General features: G+C 37.8%; 1 protein-coding gene across 2 annotated transcripts in view; it reads right to left on the reverse strand.

Annotated features, from left to right (window-relative positions):
- Window positions 1-416: 416 nt before the first annotated feature.
- usp43 (ubiquitin specific peptidase 43) overlaps window positions 417-15357 on the reverse strand; it is a 144217-nt gene continuing 129276 nt past the window's right edge. Inside the window, exons 10-16 of one of the 2 annotated variants that reach the window (XM_015387900.1) lie at window positions 14333-14410; window positions 14104-14233; window positions 11516-11858; window positions 11253-11411; window positions 10959-11135; window positions 7106-8209; window positions 417-2701 (exon numbers count right to left, since the gene is read on the reverse strand). In XM_015387900.1, the coding sequence (XP_015243386.1) occupies window positions 2691-2701; window positions 7106-8209; window positions 10959-11135; window positions 11253-11411; window positions 11516-11858; window positions 14104-14233; window positions 14333-14410 (2002 nt within the window). In that variant the 3' untranslated portion in view covers window positions 417-2690. Of the gene's footprint in view, window positions 2702-7077; window positions 8210-10958; window positions 11136-11252; window positions 11412-11515; window positions 11859-14103; window positions 14234-14332; window positions 14411-15357 lie in introns of both variants that reach the window. The other variant, XM_015387899.1, reaches the window with a different exon arrangement.

Consider the following 15357-nt stretch of genomic DNA (forward strand, 5'->3'; position numbering starts at 1 on the left):
AATAGATGTATTTTACAAGACAGAATTTCAATTTCCTTGCAGGAAATTTAACGCATCCTTACAGTGTATTAAATCTGTCCTTTTGGGAAAACCTTTGCCATGACTTTTACTCATTTACGTATTTATCTGGAACTCTTTTCAATGGGTATCATGTATGTGTGTGTTTCTTTTTCTATAGTCATGTTATGATTATATTTCATGAGACGTTCGCTTTAAAATCGTCTGTAAGCATCAGTTGAAGGGTTGGAGACAGTATTTACAGTGGCTAGCCAAAGTTTTAACACCACATAACCTTTGCATATTGTTACGCATTAAAACCATGAAACTTAAATGAATTTGATCCCGATTCTGTGGGAAAGAGCAACATGAAGTAGTGCATATTAGTAAAGCGGAGGGTTAAAAGTTTAGTTTTTTCCAAGATGAAAATCCAAACATCTTTATTACCTTCAACAAGAAACTAATTAGTCAACCTGTCAGCCTGTGTGTAATGTAATCTGGGTATGAATGCAGCTGATGTGTGAAGGTACCAGAGGTTTGAAAGGAAACAATCAACCCTATGTACTGTAGCCCAAGGAAGGCAAGGGTTTGTGAAAAGTTTACAGAGCTGCTGAGGGCAGGATTAGTTTACGGCCGAGTATGTCAGCATTTGAACATCTCACAAAACGGTATTCTGTTCTTCATCTGCCAAGGTTATGGCATAACTTTTGAACTCCCAGCATGTGGTTGTCTAAACAAACTGAAAAAAACCTGCAGAGAGAGCATTGATCAGCTAAGCATACAAGTTGGTTTGCTCTCTGCTGGTTTTAATCTAAATATACCACACAGGGCAGGGGGGGTTCAGTGTTTTTTTCATGGGCAAACAGAATAAAATGACAAAAACTCCAAACAAAATTAGGGAAATTTTTAACTTTTAAATAAATTGAGCCAAAGAACATTGAAAAGGTTGAGATAATTGCTAAATACAACTGAAGCTGTAAACTTTTTTTTTTAAATCACTGTTAAAATTAAGGTAGCATACTTTAATTTGTCCTAAAGACTCATGGGACTCGGTTAATTGTCAGTACATATGATAAGTTGACATGTTAAAATAGTGATTTAGTTAATCGAGTACAGAGGGCACTGGCCCCTCTTGACCCCATTATAGAACCATCCATGTGTCAGGAGCTGCCAATATCCAAAGCTCGGGTTGGAGAATCTGCTTACAGTGAAGGTATCAGAGGTGCAACTCATGAATTAGAATATAGAACGCTTAAAAAAATAAAACCAAACCATATACTGTTCTCAGTTTGCCAAAGTCATGTTCATACAGAGCAGACATGTAGAGTTTGTCCTGCGCAGATCTGTGAAATGTGTTCTGAATATGAATATGAAGACACAACCAATTATCATTTATGTTTGGTATAAAAATTGCATCTTATTTATAGCCTTCTAAATAAATAATATATATATATATTTTATTATCACACATAACCCACCCTTCAATTGATGGTTGATCAGCTTTTTAAAGTGTTTCCTCTGGTATTATGGAGTCTTTCAGGTTGGAAAAGTTTTGTTATCGAGTTAATCTCTGCAACTTTCCCTCAGATTAAAGCTGGGACTCTGCTTGGGCCACTTAGAGTTGTGACGTTTACGATAAACCCTTCCCCTAAGCCCTAATCTAGCAGGGGTGTGCATAATGCTGGGCTGAACTGGAGAAAGGGAATGCTTTAGATCTATTCTCAGTTAAAATGGCCCAGTCAAAGTCCAGATTTAGATACTCCTTGGACATTGTGGTAGGACTTAAATATCTAAGCCCTACTTTGTGTTGGTCCAACACATAACATTCCCATAAAGGTGAAATAATGTGAACAATTTTGCATAAAACGAACAAACAAACAAAAAAAAGACATAGATATGTGAGAGTATATTTCTTTTACACATTTGCATTTTTTAAAGAGTAAAAATTTCCGCTGACATCTAATAGCAGGAAGATCGATTTACAGAACGGCCTTCTATATCTCCATTTATTAGACCCTTATATAAATATCATGTGCTACTGCTTCCATCTTTTGCTAGCTGTAGTTCCCTTCAAAAGCTCATCCAACAGGTCAGTTGCCAGCAAAAACGTGGATATAAATTGAGCTAAAAAAAAAAAGAGTAGGAACATTTAAATGAAGGTGCATTAATTATATATTAATTTGATAAATAAATCATTGGAACATGGACTCTCTAACAGCAGACGACTTTTGTCCAGTGTTTTAATTTAAAGGCCAGTGTTAGTGCTTTTTAGAGTCTTTAATAGGCTGGCCTATTTGTAAAGCAAACATTTGTTTCTTACATGTCAATACATACAGTACCAGCTTCCTTATCAACAATTTCCTGCATTCCTGAGAATTCTCATGGAAGTCTGAACAAAGATCCCTCTTTACTTCCCAAATGTGAATTATTGAACCCAACAGACGGCAAAGTAAAAGAACACAATGTGAGTGGAGAAAAAAAACAACTAATTATTTCCCTCATATCTTTTAAAACTCTGCATAGATTTAGTTGTAAGACACACACAGGTAAGAACTTAGAACAGAACAATGAAAAGGTTAAATAAAAAGATGTCTGTTCCAAGCGATGCCTCCAGCAGGGGGCGCTTCTCTGGGTATTCTGCTTGGAAAACCAGGAGGAGAGGTCCTTTTATTTCAAGCGCTCATTCTTGGCTGTTACATGGGCACTTGTGTAGAGGGAAAAAATTAAGGACAATCATTAGTTTCAATAATGTCACAATGAAAAGCTGAACAAAGGCAGAGAAAATCTGTTAGCAACCCTGGTAAAGATGAATTAAGAAAAAAAGGTTTACAATAAATATTAGATCAACAAAAGGTCTTATTGGGCAATATGCTGGAGGACAACACATATTCATCCTCACATACTAAGGGGGAAAAAGCATTTTTTGTCCTACCATCACAAACATAAACAGGTGGTGTTAAATCAGCTCAACTAGAACTGTGTGCTTTAGTTTTCTGGGATTATGACTCAACAATAATAAGTTTCCTCATCTTCTAATAGGTTAAACCTAAATATCAAGGAAACCAGAAAAACTATTTAGTTCACTTAAACCTACTCAAAGGTTAACTTTAACCTAATGATAAAAGGTTAATATTAACATGTAAAAGTGTTGGGACCATTTTGTTTACCATGGCACACAGGAATAGGACACTAATATTGAACAACACAAAGCATCAGAATGGTTACTAACACCATGTTTAGCCAGTCACTGAAAACCTTTTAAGCTGCTCCAAGTTAAATATCGAGTGTTAGACTTCTAATGAGTAAAGTAACACATTTCAGAATATAATCTGTACACAAACAATATAAGCCAGTTTTAAAGATCATAGCTACAACTCTTTAATTGTAGCGATTGATTTTTCAAAAATAATACATGGTCTTGGTTCTGTTCTTCTTTACTTTGCTCCTTGTTTTCTAGTTTTATTGGTTTAATTCCAGTTTTGTTGTAATTTCTAGATTTATGTTAGTTCTCATGTTTTTCTGTTGTTTCCTCCGTTGTCCTCTTGTGTGTGTGTTCCTTTCCCCTTGGCTCCCTCGTTGTCTCCTCTCACACCTGCTCCTTGTCAACTAGTTAGCCCTGCCTTTGTCTCACTCAGGTATATATACTCTCCCTCTGCTCTCACTCTTTGTTGTCTTTGCTGTCCTCTCATGTTGTCCATCTACCTCGCCCCTGGCTCCTTGTGTTTGGTTTCTCCAGATGTCTCCATAGTTCTGGTTTGCTTTGATTATTAGTTGGATTTTTGCATTCCTGCCTTTGTTTACTGTTTTGCCCCATTAAACTGCTAAAAATCTCCTCAGCCTCTCTGCCTCTGCATTTGGGTCCTCCAAACCCTGACAAATACATTCACAGAATGAAAGTATTATTGTTACTGAGAAATAATCAAAAATTTTGAAATTTTGATGGGTCCAAGATGTATAAACATTACTTTCTGGTTATGATGCTAAAGTTGACACAAATGGATTTTGCACCAATAGGAACTGGATTGAAATCCCTTCAGACTGAGCTCAGGTGTTATAAGATCCAAGTAGAATGGCAATAGAGTTGGGGAATGGCTTCACTTCAAAGGTTCAAGCTACAGAAACAAAATGAGGGTGCACATCAAGTCAAAGCACTGGTGGGAGGAAGAAAAGGAGGCTAGAAGCCCCACAGAGGTTCCTGCTTTTCTTCTGGTTAAGATAAATGTTTGGTAACGGTGGCATTAGCAGACCTGGCAAACGCCTCCACCTAACCATGGTGAAGTTGGTTTGAAGTTGGATATTGGATATTCAAGCTCTGCAGGGTCAGTGGGATCTCGCTCAGGGTTGATCTGATTGAGGGACCCTGATTTCAGGCAGTGTCTCTCAGCTGCTTCCCCCTCCCACACGCTGTGGTGGAGTTAGGGACTGTCAACAAATTTTTCAACCATGCACACTTGAAAAGGAAAAATGAATAAATTCCTTATCTTGTGATCAGCTAAGATGAAACTAATATAAAATCCTGCCTATAGCTGTCATCTGTAAGGCACACTTGTTTTTATTCAATTTCAAGCTATTTCAAATTTTTAAAGGTATTTGTGAAGACTTTTTGGTACTTTTCTTTTATAGCTTCCAGGTCAAGTTACCCACTGACTTCAAATCTGTGTGAAATTGTTTTACTACATTAGCCTGATAAGGCACACTCGTTTTTATTCTGTTTTAAGCCTTTTTATATTTTTTAAGATTTTTATAATACTTTTTTTTTTATATCTCTTTAATAGTTTCCAGTGCATGTGACCCACTGACGTCATATCTGTTTGAAATTGTTCTACTACATTAATCTGATGGGCACACTCATTCTGAGGCCTTTTCATATTTTCAAAGATTTTTTATACTAAAGAAATTGAAATTTGTTCAATAGCTTCCAGGTCATGTGACCTCCTGAGTCAAAATTTTTAAAATTTTTCTACTACATTATCCTGAATGTGCACACTCATTTTTATTCTATTTTAAGGCTCTTAATATTTTTAAAGATTTTTTATAAAACTTTTTAAAAATATTTCTTCAATGGTTTCCAGGTCATGTGACACACTGACTCCAGATCTGTTTGAAATTATTCTATTACATTAGCCTGAAGGAGCACACTTATTTTTTTTATTACAATTTAAGCCTTTGTATATTTTTAAAGATTTTTTTATATTAAAAAATAAATATTTTTCTCTTAAAAAAATAGATATTTTTCTAATAGCTTCCAGGTCATGTGAATCACTGAGTCAAATTCTTTGTGAAATTGTTCTTATGCATTATCCTGATGGGGCACACTCATTTCTATTCCCTATTAAGCCTTTTTATGTTTTTGAATATTTTTTATGATTAAAAAAATTATATATATATTATTTTTAATAGCTGGCAGGTAATGTGACCCACTGACTCAAATTATTTGTGAGATTGTTCTTCTATTTTGGCCTGATGAGGCACACTCATTTTTATTCCATTTTAAGCTTTTGTATATTTTTACATATTTTATATAATAAGAAAATGCGATTTTTCTTCAAAAGCTTCCAGGTCATGCGACCCACTGCCTCCAAATTTGCTATAACATTAGACTGATGGGGCATACTCATGTTTATCCAATTTTAAGGTTATTATATTTTTGAAAGATTTTTATAATATATTTTTTCTATTTTTTCATGCGACCAACTGACTCAAATTCTTTGTGAAATTGTTATTCTACTTTAGCCTGATGAAGCAGACAAATTTTTATTCAATTTTAAGCTTTTGTATATATTAAAATATTTTTTTATAATAAGAAAATGTGATTTTTCTTCAAAATATTCCAGGTCATGTGACACACTGCCTCCAAAATTGTGGATTACACTAAATAATGAATCCCAAAAAATATAAAATAACTTCAAATAAAAAAATTGATTGTGCCTCATCTGTCCCATCTATTGGAACATTTTCAGCCAGATTTTGAACCAATGGGTCACATGATTTCGAAGCTATAGAAGAAAAACCTCAGATTTAAAAAAAATCCTTAAAAAATCTTTCAAATGAAAGGAAAATGACTGTGGCTCATCTGGCCGATCTAGTATAAAAGTTTCAGACAAATCTTGAGTCTGTGTGTCACCTGAAACCTATTGAGAAAAACAATAAATTTGAATAATAAAAAAATAATAAAAAGACTTATAATTGAATTAAGGTGTGTGTGCCCCATTTAAGTAATATAGTAGCATGATTTACCATTAATTTTGCTTTATTGGGCGACAAGAATTTATTCATTTTTGTTTAGTTCGGAAATTTGTTGACGGTCCCAGAATGAACCACTGCGTATGAGAAGAGGGAGCAACAGAGTGCGGCTGGCCGAAGAAGTAGAAGTAGAAGATGAGTAGCCATTGGATCAAAAAATGCATAATCTACGATGTTATAACTGTCGAAAAATTTAGACAGGCCAAACAATAGACAAGGCCAAAAAATAAGGTGATCAAATTTAGAAATTTTTATAACTTTTTTAAAACCTACAGATACACTGCAAGAATGCAGCAATACTTTGCATCAAAGATGGACAACAAGCTGAGAATAGGGAGCAAAAACGCTTTGTGGCACGGTGTGGGAACAATCAGATTCTAAATGTGCACAAAACAAGGCGATTGTTGTAGATTTCAGAAGAGACAGGAAAAAGTTGAATCCTGCCAAATCAAGGAAGGAGAAGTGGAGCTGGTGGATCCAATAAAATATGCTTTAGGGGAGATGTTAAAGAAGTGGGGATGGTAAAACCATGACTAAAAACACCAATTGGGGAGCGATGAATAAAACATATTGAATTTTTTTCCCCTCTTAAATGCAAAACATACAGTATCTATATTTAGTGCAGTTCTGGATAAATTTGGATTAATAATGATTAATTATTTGAGTCCTGCACAGATCCAGATCTGGTTCTTGTAGAGTCTTATAATACAGTCTCTGTTGTTTTATTAAAATAGAACACCAGGTATTAGAAGTTTTGGTGCCAAAAATGCTCTCAGCAGTGATATAAATATCCACAAATTACATGTTAAATCTTTCCAAATTGTCTAACATCTTTACCAGGGTTTATGGTCGGCTCTTTGCCTACCGAGGGAGGTGGTGCTGTACCGCGTCCGCTGCAGGGTGGAGTAGCCAGGCTTGTCTGACAACAAGACCCGGTGCGCCTGAGGGATCCCCACCTCTCCGTTCCTCTGCAGGGAGGCACATCTGCGAAACGTGAAGTCCAGCTTGGTCTGGATGTTGCTGGAGCTGTGAGCCCGCTGAATATCCACAGGCTCCTGATTCCCAGCCTTTCCGTTGGCAAACTGTACTTTGCAGTGATGGCTGTCGCATTTTTGAACCGTACTGCCTCTCCTCTCCTCTGGCGGTGCTGCTGGAAGAGTCCCATTGGAAAGAGACAGTTTGGCTAAATTACTGCTTGCCAATTTTCCCAGGTGTTCATGGCCATTTGGTCGCCTCTCTCGGTCCTCGGCTGGGGACCTAGGAACGTCTCTCTTTGTGAAAACTGGCTTGAAAAATGACGAGAGATTTTCGTGGCTCTGTCCCTCCTCTGCTGCCGGTTCTTTAGCCATCTGTATCAAGTCTTTTTGGCCCCTGTGGGTGCTAGCTGTCCGGGCGTTGGTTCTACGAAGCGTAGACTCCCTACTTTGAGGAGCGCTGTGGCTTACATGCCCACCCAGAATGCCCCCTCTCTGGAGGTGGATGTCCAGGTCTCTAATCTGATCAATTCTCAATCTCTTAGACAAAGAACCCTGCCTCAAGCAGTCATCATCTCTTGAAACAACCTCTCTGTCATTACCATATTCTTGACCTGCATTTCTCTCCAGAACGGCTCGGCTTTGCCCCTCAGGGATTTTGGGAGAGTAACATCCATCACAGCTGACTCTGTCCGTACAGCTAAGGCTGCTGCCACTAGGCGAGCTGCAGTCCTGGCCAACTCCAAGCACTCTCCTTTGTGGTGGAGTGGCCACCAGGTTGATGATAGGGTCTTTGGTGCATCTGGGCCGGCGTCCGGACTCCAGGTACTCCACAAGCTCTCCAGACTGGACCTGGACAGAGTGCTTGATGCGGTCTTTTGACCCGAAAGACCAGCGTATAGGAAGAACTTTGTTCAGGGTGTCCTTGGGCTTGGCAGGTGACCTCATACTTGAACTCCTAACTTTGGTCCTTTGCACCAACCGATTGGACCCATCTATAAAAGAACATTTAATGTTAGCATGCTGACCAATATTTAATATCTAATTATTAAATCTTTGCAAAAGTATTCTGAAGATCTTATGAGATCCAATAATACAAAATTGTGGAAAAACTGTAAAGTGCAGCTCATCTTCTGATGAGCGAATTGCACCAATTCATGGATGGATGATATGCAAATGTAAAAATTGAATTTCTGCAAAGATTTTTTCCAAATCTGAAAGCCAAAGTTTGCATCTCTTAATGCTCAGAGGGGATTTTTTTTTCTCCCTTTATATCTCATACATGTTTTTTTTTTTTTTTTTTACTTTTGTCAGGAGCACTTAGATTTAAGTAACCTAAATAAAGTGTTCAAGAAATATTATTTAGAATTAAAATAAACATTTTATTGTCATTATTGCCTCCAACTTCATGGCTTAGAACATACGACTGGGCGATCTAGTCTGGGATTTCTTTCATACAAAATCTGATTAATAATTTTTTTTCCTCACTTAGGTTTCATTAACAAAATTAAATACATTGCTTTCATAAATCATCTTTATTTCAAGCATCCCATTTTGGAGTTGATGTAATTTAAAGGGCAGTGAAATTGAAACCGTGAAACATGCTTTAAAATACATAATGTAAAATAATCAAGTTTCAGCAACAAGCAGTGAAAATGTAACACGCTGCATGTTAGCAGCTAGTGGTATCACACAGTAAGCTAGTTTATCAGTGATTAGGACACATCTAAGAACAGAAAGTGATGGACTGATAAAAATTCTCAGATATTCTAAAAATGATATCTCTATAAACAAATAAATGGATTATTCAAGTTTATCTATTAAAACTTTTTACAACCACTCTCAAACAGCCAGTAAAACATGCAGCCTGCTCGCTTTAATTGGTGCAACTAATCTGGTTTGAACATTATCATTTGCGCAGCAATCTTTGAAGATCAGCTGCAACATGCCCACTTATCGGAGGTACTAAATAAAAACTTGCCCATGCAATTTAGTGCGTCTAATTCCCAATCTGATTATAAGGTCCTTAGATTGGTTAGAACAAATGACTGTGTGGAAGAAAGGCATACATGTAGACATCTGATTTTACCACAAGTCATGCAAGCAATGGGACATACATGTGTCATGATCTCAGCACTGATGCTGCTCAGATTCCTCACAATATACACCTGCTCAGATCTATTCCAGCATTCTGATTCCTGATTTCCTTTCTGTTATGCCTGACCTGATCTTTCCCTGTTTCTGAGCCTGCTTGATCCCTGTTCTGCCTGACTGCCCGCCTGTTCTGCCTGACCCTGATCAGTTTGCCTGCCCCTTGCCTCACCTGGAACTGTTTCTCAACCTTTTCCTGGATTTCCCTCTGCTGTTTTATTGAACTTTTGATCACCTGGCTCTGAACCTGACCTTGCCTCTGACTATGGCTTCTGGTTTGTCCTCCTATTCTTCCTGCCTACTATTGCCTTCACGGTTCTGACCCTCTGCCTGACCATGGCTCATCGTTACTTGGTTGGAGTTATTCTCTGGGACGTCCTGACCAATGAGAACAACATCAGTGCTACTGTAAGACGGCATGAACCTAGCCTTGCGGGTCTCCCTAGACTGAGGATTAAGAGAAAGTTAGTGACAGAGGTGTCAAGTAACAAAGTACAAATACTTCGTTAATGTACTTAAATACACTTTTTAGGTATCTATACTTTACTCTATTACTTATTTTTCTTCCTACTTCTGACTTCTACACATTCATCATATAACGCAAACGCTCTTTGCTATTTTTCAAATTTGTGCTGACACCAAAGGAAATCATCAGAAGCAAGCAGGTGTTCTTCAAACTGCAAATGCGAATTGTCTATGCCATGTCTGAAAGGTCGGACACTGGCGAGAGCGTATCGTTAGATGGAGACGGAGACCAACAAGACCTCCCTCATCCTTTACCCTATCTCAAAGAATTTTTCGAAATAGTCGAAAAATTTAGCTTACAATTCATCTAGTGGCATCTGGCTGATTTTTTTTAAAGGTTACTTTATACTTCTATACTTTAAGTAGTTTTTGGAGCACATGCTTTTTCACTTTTACTTGAGTAAAGAGGTCAAGTTAATACTTCAACTTTTACCAGAGTGTTTTAAACTGCAGTATCTATACTTTTACTAAAGTAACAAATGTGTGTAGTTTTGACACCACTGGTTAGTGACCATTATGTTGTGATTGATGCCCATTGTAAAGCCCATCGTACATTTTCAATGAAACAAACTGTACTAAGCTTTCACACTGGTTGTCTGGTTTGAATTCTGATCATTACAACATGTGCTCTAGTGAGATTAGACCAAACTTTTGACTTGATATCTGAATCTATTGGTGCAGGAGGCCTGGAACCCCCATCTGGTAAGTGTTGATGGAGGGAGGGATGGGGCTAAAATTTGAGCTAATACTGGGGTGCTGGTTCACCTTCCTGGAGGACAACTAGAGTTTGCTTTAGATGACAATCACACCCATCAGTTAAAATGGCCTAGTCAAAGTCCAGAACTAAAAACTGTTAAAAAAAATCTTGAAAAAGGAGAAAATTGGAAAAACATTAAAGAATGACAAATGTTGTTGCCAGGCAAAGTGGTTATAAAAACTGTCACTAAAATCTGTGGTTTAAAACTTTGATTGCAAACGCATCCAAAATTAAATACAGCAAATTTCTCAACTTGCATAAACATTAAACTTGTCAGTCATTTATATTTATTTTGCAATTAAAATACCTACTTCCTTCTACGTCTCTGTTAGGTTCATCTCCAAACACTGGTAACTCTGGGGACTCTGGAGCATACACTGGTTCTAAAAGGGCCGGACTGGGAACACTGGAGACCATGCTGCCGCTGCTGCTTCCTCCTCCGTTCAGTCGGACCAACCAGTGATCAGAGGTGGATGAGCTGGTGGAACCTACAATTACATCACATTTTACTGATTTATTTTTATGTATATCATAATTCTAATAGCATAATGATTTACTAACAATGCATATTGATATGAACAAACTAGCTGAGAAAAGGGACAAACCAGTGACTGAGGAGCTGGCAGACCACAGGGGTATGGTGCTTCTTTTCTGATAGAAGAGAATGTAAGCTCCACGCGTGCACAACTCGGCCTCTGGAATGGGCTCAACGGTGCTGTCGTCATAACTGTACCACTGACCGTCTACTGAGTTTCGACAAAAGGCTGCAATTGAAACAACATGTGAAATCGATACATGTAACCTTTTTTCTAAACAGAAGACGCAGGTTGATGGAAAAGTAAACTTCATGTGAGGAGGGAATACAGACCTGTGTAATGGCCACCGTGCATTCCTCCATGATGGTTGCAGACTGCGTACAGATCATACAGGAAGTCAGGGGGAGCCAGGTCCGGCCGCCTGCTGTGTTTCCATCCTTGTCGCAGAGGGGGTTGTTGGGGGCCGTTGTTGCGGTTCACCATGTGAGGCGTCATGTCCAGTCCGGCCAGGGGAAAATGCACAAACGTGGTGAGCTTGTCTCTCCGCTCGCCTACCTGCCGGAAGCGCTTCAGGTGGAGGATGAGGATGTCAGGCAGGGTCCACAGACTCATCTTCACCATGCCCTGCTGCAGCTGCTTGCAGTGGGGGCATTTCCAGGCATCATCTGGGGCGAGCTAGAGGCAAAATACAAGGAGAATATGGAGAAGAGAACAAAGAAAGGTGATTTTTAAGGATCTAAGTACTTGGTAGATGTGATTTCTTTTAATTTAGTAATGCTACCAAATGAGTCTGTGGTTTTTACTGTTATTTCATCAGACAAGTCATTCAAGGGTAGGATAAAACTGTGAAGTGGAAGGAAAACGACACACATGTTTCCAACATTTCTGTTAAGGAAAATCTAAAGACCATGGCTTTTCCTAAAAGATGTATCCATTTTTAGTCCAAACCTTTGAGATTTACATGTGGATAATTTAATTGTTTCAAGTCTTCTCCTTTAAACATCCACAGTTTTTGCTCATTTTTGTTAATGCAAAATAATTCAAGCTCCATCATATAGCTTTCATGAACAGACATTTTTTTAATGATTTCCTACAAATTCTATGGTTCCTTTTAGGTGTGGACTTTGACTGGGCCATTCTGACATGTGAACATAGTTGGCTCAGATTGAGCTCCAGTCATCTTCCCACCAACTGACCTGCATCCCATTACCTTCGGGAGAAGAAAAAAAAATTCCCTAACAGGATGCTGCCCCCACCGTCTTCAGGGTGATTATTGGATTTAGTTTTCAGTCCATTTTGGTATTCCTGCTGACATTTTTTGCTGTCTCTTTAAATGGCTTAAAGAGAGGTTTCTTAACCCTGGTCCTCAGGGCCCACGGTCCTTCATGTTTTGGATGCGTCTCTATGCTCACCTTTTCATTCAAGTCAGGAGTGTAGAGGCAGTGAAACACATAAACATGTAGGACAGTAGGCCCTGAGGACCAGGGTTAAGAACACCCTGGCTTAACCTCTTAACATCCACCTCATTTTGGGTAATCCTCGCCTATTTGGCATACCCAAATGGAAAAGCAAATAACTTAGGAACTGTAAGCACAAATTACATGTGCAATACATTATTTGAAAGCTATGCAACCTTTAAAATCCAAATAACCATTTTGCTCTGAGTAAAGCTAAATAAAATTGGTCTAGAGCTGCAAATATTACATTACGGTTTAATAAAACGGATGTTCTTATACAAGTTCAACATCCAAAAGCCATTGCCATTTATTTATATTTTTAGGTTTTGCAATGAGGAAAAACTAAATTAGTGGTGTGCCGTTAATGGCGTTAAAGTGCTGCGTTAATGCCAGACTCTTATCAGGAGATAAAAAAAAGATTGAAAGTAAAGAAAATACCTTCTGAAACCAGAAAACTCAGCAAGTGCTTTTTATTTTTGAGTGAGTCAAAAACCTCCTCCTAAAAACTACTCAGGCAAATTTTGGATTTTTTGGGAACTTATGTTGCAAAAGTAGGTTTAACAAGTAGAAAGACTTCACTGATGACTTGAAGAAAAGCCCAAGGATGGGGGATCCAGCCGATCACTTACAGATGAACAAAGAAAGCAGGCTGTGGGCCGCGAGTAAAATCAGCTGATTGAGTTTATCAATGACAGTGTCGCTGTGCTACACAGAAACAATTGATCACTACAGAAAGCAAAGTTTTTCATTTTTGTAAAAGGATTGTGGTAAAGAAGGATGTTTGATGATGAAGTTTTTTAGAAAGTGAAGGGATCTTGTGTGTGATCATTAATGATGTCTGACCCTGAAACTCTGCTTGCGTCTAAGATCATGTTAAATATGAATGCATCTACTGTATAAAGATGCTGGGTTTGCTTCAGGGAAAATGGACTGAACAGGTGTTTGAACCTCTTCAAAGAAATACTTTCACTTATTATTTAGGTAGCACACATATCATGAATTTCTTTGGCAAAATTCAAATGAATGATTTTAATCTAGATTAATTCCAAAATTACAGTGAGATTAATCTAGTATAAAAAAAGGAATCCATGCCCATCACAACATAAAATTCATTGATTTTCTCCTACAGGATTTTTATATTAGACAGACAGACATATTTAGTGAAATTGTAGAGAGGAGCTGCTCTTGGCTGCTTTCTTGGAGCGCCGCCATGGTAACCAACTACCCATTGGTGTAAAATTATTAGTCATCATTATTATATTATTGGAAAATTATGCCAAAGAAATTTGTCAAAAATCAAATCTGCAAACATTTTATTGGTTGTTCTACTGTTAGGAAATTTAAACTGAAAAATGCATTAAACTAAAGTTGGTTCTTCATTATCTGTAGCCACTATAAGAAGCCATTATGGCTCTGGAGCCGCAGGTTGCACCCCCCAGGTCTAAGATATCAGCAGCCGGTACCTGTTCCTCTTTGGTGTAGAGCTGGAAGCACTCATCCAACGTGCAGCTGAACTGTTGGACGTGCTGCTGCTGCAGATTTCGCACGCTGTCTGCATCCTTCACCACTTCCTCGTGAATGTTACCGAACAAACTGGTACCCCAACAAGAAAAATAACAAAACAGTCAAAGAAAAGGTGCAAACTGATTCCACAAGAAGTTTTAAAGAGACGTGAAGGTTAAACACACTGACCAGTCCTTGACTCTGTGTTCCCACTCAATGATGAGCTTCACATGAGGAGGTCCTCCAGAACCGCAGAGCTTTAGAGCCCTAAAAGAAAAAAAAAAAGTTAAGATGAAGTAGTTGCTGCAAAAAGATTTCCCAATTATTTTTTTATCCAGATGTAGAACTGTCATAAATTTACTGTGATTTTAATGAAAGGCCTCACCACCAGCTTAAGTGGTACCGATTCTTTAGGGCTTTTTATGACTCCATTAGAGCTGTAAATAGATTCATTGTTCAAAACAGTTCATGCAGCAATATCCTGCTCTTGACCCTTGACTTCTGCCCCAATGAATAAATGGCCTGTTGAATAATTTATAATCTAATCTACAAAAACTCTTACTTCAGCCAAAACTGGGCAGATCCCGCAGCATCACTGCAGACAGGTCAAAACTGTTGTTGAAGCCTTTCACTCCAAGAAATGGTGTTGGTAAAGGATAAATACAATCTGTGAAAATTATTTAGCAGCAAATTAATTCGATTATAAGCCTTCCTTTTTGTTAGCTGCAGCAAATGCTACATAAAAAGATCTAAAATAATCTACCCAAAGATTTTGGCCATTTCAAAGTGCGAATGTGGCAGGAAATAACTGATTTGTTGAACTCTTCAGAAGAAGAAAAAACTAGTGATATTAAAATTAATTTCTTAAATCTAATTCTATAAAAAAACCCATAATATTTCTTATTGGTCTGTTAAAAAAGTCTCCAATTGGACTTATTAGTCGTGTGGGGTACGTAGTGAGACTAACTGCTGTGGAGATTAGGGGTTCAATCTCAGCCTGAGGCTTTGAGTTGAAAATCTTAAAGTTTATAAACATAAGCTAATTTCTCTTGATGTTTCATAGCCATTAAAATAAGAAACACTTTCCTATTGATATTTGAGTAATATTTTTTTGGTTTATTCTATTGATCATTTTATATTGTGTTTGCAGGAAACCCTTTGCAGCAACATGAGAAATAAGTCAAAAAGGTTCAAAACAACAAATTTTCCTTTAT

The sequence above is a fragment of the Cyprinodon variegatus genome, unplaced genomic scaffold (genome assembly GCF_000732505.1).
Source record: "Cyprinodon variegatus isolate N-32 unplaced genomic scaffold, C_variegatus-1.0 Scaffold407, whole genome shotgun sequence".
Lineage (NCBI taxonomy): Eukaryota > Metazoa > Chordata > Actinopteri > Cyprinodontiformes > Cyprinodontidae > Cyprinodon > Cyprinodon variegatus.